This window comes from Mustelus asterias, chromosome 18, assembly GCF_964213995.1.
Source record: "Mustelus asterias chromosome 18, sMusAst1.hap1.1, whole genome shotgun sequence".
NCBI classification, from domain to species: Eukaryota; Metazoa; Chordata; class Chondrichthyes; order Carcharhiniformes; family Triakidae; genus Mustelus; species Mustelus asterias.
The window spans coordinates 48,714,196-48,725,294 of NC_135818.1; the positions used below are offsets into that span (position 1 = coordinate 48,714,196).

The 11,099-nt window shown below is 43.4% G+C and overlaps 1 protein-coding gene across 1 annotated transcript; it reads left to right on the plus strand.

Annotated features, from left to right (window-relative positions):
• The first annotated feature begins 8,672 nt into the window (after nucleotides 1-8,672).
• On the plus strand, nucleotides 8,673-10,742 carry otx2b (orthodenticle homeobox 2b). The gene is made up of 3 exons (XM_078233184.1): nucleotides 8,673-8,769; nucleotides 9,197-9,348; nucleotides 10,119-10,742. Exons 1-3 carry the CDS (start codon nucleotides 8,673-8,675, stop codon nucleotides 10,740-10,742), a joined length of 873 nt encoding a protein of 290 aa, XP_078089310.1.
• Nucleotides 10,743-11,099: the final 357 nt, after the last annotated feature.

The window sequence follows — 11,099 nt, forward strand, 5'->3', positions numbered from 1 at the left end:
TTCGACTCCTCCCACTTCTGTTCAGGGAGTGCGGTCTCTCTAAAGAGTAACATCTTGACTTCCCGATGTAAAGATGCTGGACAAATGTGGTCGGATTTCAACAGAAACTGAACTACCAATTTTATATAACGCGAGGCAGAAGATTAACAGCCGTGAGTGTAACTCACCAGCTGAACTGCAATTGACTGGGTTTAAGGCACCGGGTAAAACACCTTCTCAACCATATTTGTCAGCTAGTTGCTATTTTTTTAACATTGCTCTGTACAAAATTACTCAGATGATCCATCTGCACATGCAGGTGTAAGATCAGCCGCCAATGCAGTATTAATATACAAGTTCGGTATGGTCAAGTATTCCCTGGTAGATATTACATATTGCAAGAGGTATGTATGTGTGTCCCGTAATTTGCAAAGTTTTTAATATGTAGTCATTTAACATTATTATGTGAGGAAGAGTTTAAGTTTTAGCCCCATAATACCCAGGCTCAGATGTCTTTCCCAGTTTTGCTTTAACGCACACTTTCCTAACCCACTAAGAGTTTGCTGACACCTAGAACATTAACATAAGTAGTCAATCAGATCCATGTTCTAAGTAAAGCACCGGCAGTTATGTAACCAACATTGAACATTCTCTATCACTCATTCATAATAATTTTAAAACACCCCGGAAGCTAAAATTCATTTTTTTTAGAAGATACAATCTTTTGAGCAACCCACCGACTCAAAGTCGTGTTCAAACATGGTCAGTGCTCTAATAGGTGCCACAGGAGTGTTTTCATTTAACCTGACCATTAATCCTTAAGATAATCCTTCACCTTTCTGTTATAATTTATCATTTATACATTTAAATTGACTATGCTGCTACAGATATGCAGAATCCGCACTTTTTTCTATTTAGCCTCTTTCTTTCCTCGCCTAGCTGTTAGTGCTTTAAATTACTTTTTTTTTAAAAAAGACCTCTAAGGTAAAAGGGAAGAAAAAGACCCAGTCGGTTTGAGAAGATTCGGTTACCATTTTAGACAAATAATGTGCTCGGATCTCAACCAATTCCAGATCGGAGGAAACATTCCCACAACTCCCAAACTTTAGAAGGATTCAAGGTTTGGTTCTCGATCTCGATAATTTCCATCGAAATTAAAGAGATAATGCGTTTCAAAGTAAAGCTTTCCTGCGGTACCTTTCATGTGGCGGCAAAACGATTATATGTTGTTGAAAATAAATAAGTCAGCTGGAGGCGTAAAGAATGCCAATGTGATCCGGCGCGTCCCAAATAGTGTGGAGTAGGAGGTGACTTATCATGCAGGGATTCTTAAAGGTACGAGGAGATCCAACTATTCTAGTCTCTAACGAAGCCCCTCGATGTGACATGTTGTTTTATCCCTCACGGCATGATTATACGTGTCTATGGTATGTACATCACACAACACAAGCAAATGACCATTCCAGGGACGACTACCAGTCACTTTGTAGCTGTTGTTAGAATTGGGAAATGGATTGCATGTCCAACAAAATGGCTTGGGCAAAGAAATACGCTAAATACATGTTAAAATTCGATATTAGACGATAACAATCCATATGGACACTACACAGAATTTCCATATAGACCGTGCTGACATGTCCCTTTACAGTTCAAAACGGTGTTTGTAATATACAACCACGGTCAGTCAATGCAGAAATTAATGGAATACACCACTAGAACAAATCATTTTCCAGTTTTTAACAGTATACGTCAGCGATCCGGAGAGAAGCACCTTGACTTCTGTCATCATGTTAAGTATTTCACCATTTCCAATATCCTGCTTTCTGACTGCCAATGTACAATTGTTCGGTGTATGTCGCTGGCGTGTGATTTCTGCTCGGGTGTGCTACGGTGCTTGTCAGGAATGGGGCACCAATGTTTCATTTACTTTGGCCTGGCGATGAAACAGTAAATCTCTCCTGTAGCCTGGCTCCAGCAAGTTTCTAATTGTGGCTGGAGGAAGTTTCGTTCCGTTCCGTTAGCGCTTGGCTCGGACACTGGAAAGTGGGTTTGACCAGTGTGGCGCTGTTGTGCTCTTCGAGTTGGTTTTTAAAAAACATAGACGATGCTGCTCTTTCAATTTCTTCAGAATTTCACAATTTCATCAACACAGGAGCATAACCAGAGAAACTCTGTGAAGATGCAGGCTGGGAGAGGAGGGGGAGCGCTCACACATCCCTTGGCGCTGAGTTGAATTAATGCCATTTTTTTTTTACATTCTTGTTTCCCTCCAAATCCATTCCTCTTAACTTGGCAATGTGTCCATTTCAATCCATTTGTTATTCCTTTGAGTTGTTCCTACCATAATATCCGGAATTGTTAACGGAGATGCTCCCATTTTAACACATCTGTTGGCCCTGGGAGTTGTAGAGCGGTGGTTTCAGCAGTTGATAACCTGCGGGAATCTCCAAGAATTCCGTATATTGGGTGAAGAAAGTTGATCAGACCTGTTTCTACGATGCCTTTAAGTGTGTACTTGTAGCTGGATTATTGTTGTACATGATGGGCCTTGGGATTATACATAACATTTGGAAACTGCACTGAGCACAAATTGGGAACACTATTTGTACAAGTGGGATTTTCAGAGATTTGGGAAGGACGAGTCTCAATCCAGACAAACCTTTTCACCCCTTCCCTACACATTAATCTCTCTGTTGGGGTGATCCATATTCCTCTTTCGGATATTTCCTTATGCGGATTTCTCGCCTTGTGCTCCAATTGCGCTATTTCCGCAACACCCCCCCCGCGCAAAAAAAGTTTATCTTGTATTCACAGTGACAATATTCAGTTACCTGTCTTCCTTCTTCAATAATTCATCTCATTTGCCACTAGCGAGCTTTTCAATGTGCGGATAAATGTTGTTTTATATCAGGCAATATTTGGGAAAAAAGCAAATTACTGCCGATGCTGGAATCTGATACCAAAAGAGAAAATGCTGGAAAATCTCAGCCGGTCTGGCAGCATCTGTAAGGAGAGAAAAGAGCTGACGTTTCGAGTCCAGATGAGGCTTTGTCAAAAATATTTGGAAACCTTGGCCAAAGCCATTTATCAAACGTGGGCACTGCGAGTGAGGTGGAATTAAATGCCGCCAGCCGCTCCAGATAGGCAGTAACAAGACAGCGACATGAAAATGCTCTGTCCCTGAGTTAATCGACCCAGAGTGCTGCTATTCTCCTTTCTAGTGCCGCTAATGTATTCTCGGTCTGATTTTGAAGTGTCTTTATTCTGCACGTGTGCTAGGCCTAGCTATTCGTTTTTTTTCCCTAGAAAGGTTATTTCTACTTCAAAGCACAAAAGTTGTATCACAGGGGCACAGGTTAATTGTACTGATAAAACTCATTTAATTGGAGCGGAGTTGTTTCAGCCCTTTATTTATCTATCCGTCCATCCATCTCTTTATCTATAACTACCTCCCAACCTGATTCACTGCAATGGAACTTTCCTTTAATAATGACCACTGTTGTGTGTGAGTTTACTCTGGTACTTGTTGTCCTTGGAGCTGCCCTGTCTGTGTTATTGGTATTAAATTGTGTTTTCTTACCTTGTGCTGCACAGTTCCCTGTATATCTAGGAATTCGTCACACTTTGCTTCACCACTGATGCTTCTCTTGCCCTGATGATACTTGGAGTCGGATTTGATTTTTTTCCCGTCCCAGCTCTGCTAAATTCTTCGACTTGACGCTTCCTCACTCTTGTCGTTCATGCAACTCCGGGTTATTCTTATCGAGATACCTGCTCAACTCAAAAATCACTAACCTGATTGCTTCCTCTGTTTAATACCTTCATAATTATTCTTCCTCTCTCCCCCTTCCCTCCCCTCTCTCGATAGGTGTGATTCTATGTCTTTTCTATAACCTTCAGAATTATTCTTGCTTGTCCGCCTGCCTTCTTAACATAGTCCCGAATTGTCCTGTAATGTGTCCTGATTTAATGATCTTTATTTTAATCCTAGGCTATTTTAGCGGCCTTCTGTGTTTTCTAAAATTTTATTTTTTAGCTCCATACTTAAAGTTACAAAGCCAATGCTCAGAGTGGACTGGGTAAACACAAATTCATTCCTTGCTTGCTCCAAAAACCAAATTTAAAATCCAATTGAATCCAATTCAAGGTCCCTCACAAGGGAGACAAACAAGATCCAAGCTGTGTTATTCTGGCTGTCGAAATGCGAATACTTCCAGTGTGTGTGCTTTATTGCCCTCTCTGTTATCTCGCTCCTGTTCGGTAATATTGGATTTTCACTACCATTGCTTGTTTTTTTTTTTAAATTTTGCTCTGGGTTACTTCTGCCTGTCTTCTCATTTTGGAGCTGGGCTTCTCTCTCTCTCCCCCCTGGTTCTGCTGAGATATGTCAATCATTCTCCCCTTGCTATTGGCTGCGGAGTTTGCGTCAAAAAGTTACCAGAGAGGCGCTTCCTCCGCAAGTCTCAGAGGAAAGGGAGAGAGAGAGAGAGACCAGCACAACTCAGCAATCTCAACCATTTCCCCACTCCCAAGCAACACATACCTGCCTTCAATAGGTTTATTCCTCCTTCTTCTCAATACCCCAATGCTTCCGTCTTATTCGCTAACGTCGGAGCAATTTTTTTGCGGGAGCAGATTTTCCGATTCGATCATCTCAAGACTTCTAACCTATTTCTTTTATGTTTATTTTCAGGGACAAAGGCCGCCAGGAACGTGGAAGCCTGACTTGTGCAGTGATTCACTTCGATCTGAGCACAGCAAAACAGGTGATTGTAAAAAAAAATTGAAATCTAACCTTGTTGATGGAGAGTGCATATTTTAATATCGAAATGTGGATTTGATTGCGAATTGTGCGCAAGATCGTTTTGTAGAATATTCAAAAGCTGTGAGCACATCTACCCTGGGGTGAAACCCGTTTGATATTAAAACAGTTTTCGATTACTGTTGGTGAGTGACTGGCTTGTGACGAGTTTGCAGTCTTGGTCCTTGTGTATGTGTGTTTTTATTTTAAATACACTGAGTTCTGAAGGGTTGGATGCGAGAGCAATGGCAGCTTAAGATATGCAAGTTTAGGTTTTTAAAAATCTCGCCCGTTGTGTTTTGCATTTCTGGTGGTTTACGCGAAATATAAATGTGTTGCAATTGTTAGTTTCATCCCAGTCGTGTGTGAATTGAGGGTTTTCTGTGTGTGTGTGCGTATTGGGTTTGTGGCTGAATCTCTGTAAATTCTGCCCCCATCCCCATGAATGTTCAAACATGGGGATAATTGAGGAGGCGTGGATATATCTCGATTTCTTTCTCCTCTTGATTTCCTTGATCTGCCCCTACAATCACCTCCTCATTTGGGAAGTGCTGGGCTGCAGATGTTTATTGTCAGCGATTTATCAGGTACAAATAAACTGGAATGAAATCGATCGCCTGCCAAGTATTGGCGAACAGCGGAGGGTCGGGATCAATAGAATACAAGAAACTTCACCGAACAAAACCTCTCTTTTGCCGCTCAAATTCCAGCTAACACTCGGGATATGTTTACTCCGAAGCGCTTTATTAAAAAAAATGTCTCCCCATTTAAGACAGGAAAGATATAAAGAAATAACCTTGCGATTAGAGCCTCTAACAAACTTTCCAGCCGAAACAAAAACTAATAAGAGTTCAATAATTTTGCAAAATAGAATTAGCAAATGGGAATTAGCAATCTGCACCCTTGCAAGTATTTGAACGCTGGAACAAAAGTTTAATTCAGCTGGTCCTTCGTGTTTTTTTCCCCAATTGTACTTGGACTTTTACAAGCAAATACTTGCGACGAAAACTCTTGCGGATTCTGGATAGAGCGAGTTTAAAAATAATAGTACGCGATATTTTACCCAATTATAAAGAAGGCTTTGAAACCAAAAATAGAGCTTTAGCTTGTAAAGTTGAAACACGAAACAGCCAGTTGAGCTGTTAGTCTGGCGTTTCATTTACATACGAATATCACATTAAATGTTTGAACTTCAAGGCCATCTTTTTCCCCAATTAACATTTACTCAATCTCACGCGAGATAATTGTTCTCGCCTATTCTTTTTAGTATGATCTAGTTTCCTGTTAAAGTCCAAACGTTTGGATCAGTCATGCCTCTTTATCCGTCGATTGTAATAGCACTATTTAAACCTCTTATTCCTTACCTCCAACGCCAGATAACATGGTTCTCAAGCGGGAAAGTCTGTCGCTATAAGCGTCTAAAATGAGTACCGGCTTCCATTTGCAGATGAAAGTGTAAATAGGCGCGGGTGACTGTGATTTAAGAGACACTCACACCTCAGCAGCTTGTTCTGTCCGGGTGTAAAGTGAAACTCGTATCAAACTGCATGTCCTGCACTAGTTTCCCAACTTGCAGACATGTACAGTGCAAATTGAACGCTCATTTTAAAGAACTTTGACAATCGCCATCCAAAACAATTAACTATTTTCTGTACACAAAGAGGGGGGGGGGGCGATATGTTAAATAACAATACAAATGTTAAATAAATAACTTACCGGCCATCCTTCTAACATGCCGCGTTTTAAATTCTGGGAAGGGGGCAGCTCTTACACTTTATACCAATATGAAAGTATCTGCTCATTGTGAGAAGTCCCACGAGTCTCAAAGTTGCAGGGCCGGGCTCTATCAGAGGTTAATGATGTGTTTTTTTTTAATAAACACAGTTCGACTCTATAGCTTTGTTTCATTTCCATCAAGCAGAAATTAATCAGAACAAATGCAAAGCAGGGATGGGGGGGGGGGGGTGGTGGGGGGAGAGAAAGCGTTCTGCGCCATCCCACTTTTTTTTTGCAGCGTCCTGTAATTAAGGATCGTGTGCCACCCGGATTATCTCGTTAATTTATCAAGAAAACATTGATTATAATTAATTCTCGGCCGCATGCTCGGCGGGGTAATTACGATCGACCGAATGCCGAGCAACTGGTAGATAGGATTCTTTGTAAAAGTGACAGATTGTGCTGGGAAGCCGACAGACCCGGGCCGCTCTCTATATAACAGGCTGCACTTTCCTATCAGCCGCTAAGAGAAGCAATTGCTCGGGTGGCTTCAGCCTTGCCGGTAGGGGCGGTGGGATCGGCTGCAGCTTGCAAGTTCATTTTTGTTCGGCTGATTGTTCGAATCCACAGCTTTTGGGTAAGAGTTTGCACTCGACATTGACCAAGCTTCTTCCTGCGTGGGGGTTTTCTTGTTGAATTGGGAGCGGTGGGACTGTAGTCGAATGAATGGGGAAGCATTAACTAAAGTCTTGGTTGCGGGAGTGATGTTGCCGAGGCGTCAGCCTTGGGGGATAGCAGCAACACTGGTTGCTTCACGGTGCGGGGGGGAGGGTTCATCTGGGAAAAGAGATATTTTAAGTCTTTCTTGGGATATGTAGCAGGTCAAGTTTTTTTAAAATAAACCTAGTGTTTTAAATCAAAGTTTGTCATTCCAGGCCCCCCACCCCCACCTCCGCCATTTTGAAGGTGTTCTCACCCTTGTTAATCATAGCCTTGTAAAGTCAAATGGAAAGAACCCAGTGAGTCCCCCGTCACTTTCTTTCAAAGTCGAATGAAATCTCCCCAGCATTGTTTGCGACGGAGGGAATTTATCGAGTATTTCTGGGGAATGTGTTCAGGTGATAATGTGCGATTTCCGCGGCTGTGCAATCACAGACCAAAATGCAAAGTCTAAAGTTGTACAATCAACAAGGGAGCCTGGCTGCCTCCTACAGATCCAGTCTGGTCACTGAGCTGCTCGGTAAATAATGTTGGATTTTTTTTTGAAACATCAGGTGGAATACAATTTGGTGCGAATGGTTTTTGTTTTCCGGCGATTATTCTGATTGAGAATTAATGACTCATTTGCTTTGTCTCGTTCACTTTGGACACACGTCGAGTCAAAAGGCAGAGAGAGAGAGAGATAGATATTTCTGTACTCTGAAAAAACTCAGACACCCAAATCGCTGAAAATACGCGTATGAAATATTGCCTTTCAATTCTAACAGGTGCATTCTTAGTTTAAAAACAGCCTCCTTCTCCCTTTGTGAAACACCCGAAACGAATCTAAGAACTTCACTGATGTCCGGTTGCAAATGGTACACAGGAACCTCTTTTTTTTAACATTCTGCCTTTGTTTTTCTCTATATAAGTTCTTTGTTATCAATAGTTTGCCCGTTCCCCCAGGTGGGGGGAAGGGGGGGGGGGGGAACAGCAACCCATTGTCTCTGCAAATGGTCCCAATCAAGTTTTGTTTTGAGCCAATTAGCGTGATAACAGATTGGCGCTAACGCATGGGATCTATGCAAATTGCAATGCTAACAATGCGATGTGTGCATTTGAAGCATTTGTTTGTTTGTATGTGTGTGTGTTGTGGAAGGCGTGCTTTAAGAATGGGTGTAGCACGTTTTCGGGACATAGTTATCTGGTCAACATCCCCCTGGTCCAAAAGGCAGTTGGGGGTCCCCGGATGTTTTAAAGAGACAGGCTGAGATCTATTGAGGGATCAGATAGTTTCCAGTGATCAGCGATACAACAGCTTCTCCGGCTCTCTCCTCTCACCAGTCTCTTTTTACCCTGAATAGGTTTAAAGCCAGGCCTCTCTCCCAGCCCTTTCGAGGACCCAAGGAGACGGACTCCGGATTCCCCTCCGCCCCCCTTGGCTTATCGCGAATTTGCTCCCCAAACGAACTTTAGCATGATGTCGTATCTCAAGCAACCTCCATACACAGTGAATGGGCTGAGCCTCACTACATCGGGCATGGATCTGCTGCACCCTTCGGTCGGCTATCCCTGTGAGTATTTGCTGCTTTTCCCTCCCCCCCCCCCCCCCCCCCCCCCCTACTTTCAAAGCCGGCTTCAGGATCTTGACGTTCAGTGTGAACAGAAACTGGGCCAATTCTTGGGGAAAACTCAAGTGAGAGTTAGCAGTAGAGTCCTGGGCAAACACAAATGATCTCACTCCCCATCGCCGCACGGGAAGTGTTTGGGTGGCGGCCCAGTGTGAAACTTTCCCGCCTGCTAACGGCGACTTTGAGCTAAGCCTTCACTCTTAACTGGCAGTGAACTGAGAAGCTGTTGAGTTTTTGACTGTGGATGGGAATCTGAGCTGTTACACCCTGGACTGGGAGTTTGTATCTTTCCTTGCCTTTACACTGAAATTCCCATTTGTTGATCGGACTTCCCGTCCTCTTGTTTTTTTTTTCTCCCTCTTGTTTAAAGCTACACCGCGGAAGCAGCGGCGAGAGAGAACCACATTCACCCGAGCGCAGCTTGATGTCCTGGAGGCGCTTTTCGCAAAGACCCGCTATCCCGATATCTTCATGAGGGAAGAAGTGGCTCTGAAAATTAACCTGCCCGAATCCCGAGTCCAGGTGAGCGAGCAGCAGACGGCAACCACATTCGTTTCCATGTACAGGCACGAATCCCGCTCGCTGGGGAGAGAGGGAGGTGAAAATGGGGAGAGAGACGGTGCTTAAGAGAGAGGGTCGCTCTGACCACGGTCAAAGCATTTCCCCCCCCTGAGCCCTAAACTCATTAAGGTTATGGGGGGAGCAAGATTTCAACTTGTCAAATCCAAGATGTTACTCGAGCGCCTTTGCGTCAGAAAGCGGATTAAACATAAGCACGAAACACTTCCTTGTAGATTTTCCTTGCGCAGATGTTCTGTATAAAAACATTAGCCTGAAGATCTGTTTATCAAACAGAATGGAGCCAGTAATTCCAATGCTGTACAAAACAAATATTTAATTATTTAATAGTTTTGTTGAACCAAATCTAGAAAGTGCAGATACTTTTAAAACATCATTCATTTTACGTTGTTTTCAAGTTAGACAATTTATTACAGTTTTCTTGTGTTGTTTTCTGGCTATATAGTTTATTACGATTGTGTTGATTTCAGGTTAGACAATTTATTACTGTTTTTGGGTGTGATTTCAGGTTAGATAGTTTATTGTTACAGTTTTTGTGTCAGTTTCAGGTTAGATAGTTTATTGTTATATTTTTGTATGTGATTTCAGGTTAGACAGTTTATTACAGTTCGAGTGCGATTTCAGATTGGACAGTTTATTGTTACTTTTTTGTGTTGGTTTCAGGTTAGATTGCACATTGTTACAGTTTTTAACTAATTCTCTTATTTCTGAAGGTTTGGTTCAAAAACCGTCGGGCAAAGTGCCGCCAACAGCAGCAACAGCAGCAGAATGGAGGGCAGCACAAAGTCCGACCAGCCAAGAAGAAGAGCTCGCCAGCCCGGGAGCCGAGCTCGGAGAGCGGGGCGAGTGGTCAGTTCACGCCGCCCTCCAGCAGCTCGGCGACGGTCATATCGAGCAGCAGCGCCCCGGTGTCCATCTGGAGCCCCGCGTCCATCTCGCCGATCGCCCCCGACTGCCTCTCCACGTCCTCGTCGTGCATGCAACGTTCCTACCCCATGAACTACACCCAGGCCTCGGGTTACACGCAGGGATACGCCGGATCCACGTCCTACTTCGGGGGGATGGACTGTGGCTCGTACCTGTCCCCCATGCATCACCAGCTGCCCGGCCCGGGGACGGCGCTCAGTCCCATGGGCAGTAACGCGGTGACCGCAGGCCACCTCAACCAGTCTCCGGCCTCCCTCTCTGCCCAGGGCTATCCGACCGGCGGATTAGGGTTTAACTCCACCGATTGCTTGGATTATAAAGACCAAACCGCTTCATGGAAACTCAACTTCAACGCTGACTGCTTGGATTACAAAGATCAAACATCTTCGTGGAAGTTCCAGGTTTTGTGAAGTGCTGGGACTTGTCTTTGAAATGGGACACATCATTCCAATGTCAAAACCTTTGGAATGGAGAGCACAGAACTTGTCATCATTCCTGTTCCTGTGGCCAACCCTCTGGTTCAACCTTTGGAATGGACAGGACAATTCTTGTGATCATTCCAAATGTAACCATTATTCGGTTGGCCTTTTTAATAAATGGACCATCAGGGCTGTGTGAATTGTGCGATTGGTTGTCACAGATGCACTACTTTATTTAAAAAAAATGTTTATAAGGGTTCCATATGTAGTCCTGAGAGACAATCAATGTGTGTCTTATATCAGTGGTACACCTGTGTTTTTCTTTGTGCTAGACTCAAAGCAAGTATG

Bases quoted from the DNA above. Each gene is read 5' to 3' on its own strand.
- otx2b (XM_078233184.1), top strand. From the start codon at position 8,673: ATGATGTCGTATCTCAAGCAACCTCCATACACAGTGAATGGGCTGAGC. The intron at 8,770-9,196 runs GTGAGTATTTGC...TCTTGTTTAAAG, and splicing joins CCCTTCGGTCGGCTATCCCT to CTACACCGCGGAAGCAGCGG. The intron at 9,349-10,118 runs GTGAGCGAGCAG...TTATTTCTGAAG, and splicing joins TGCCCGAATCCCGAGTCCAG to GTTTGGTTCAAAAACCGTCG.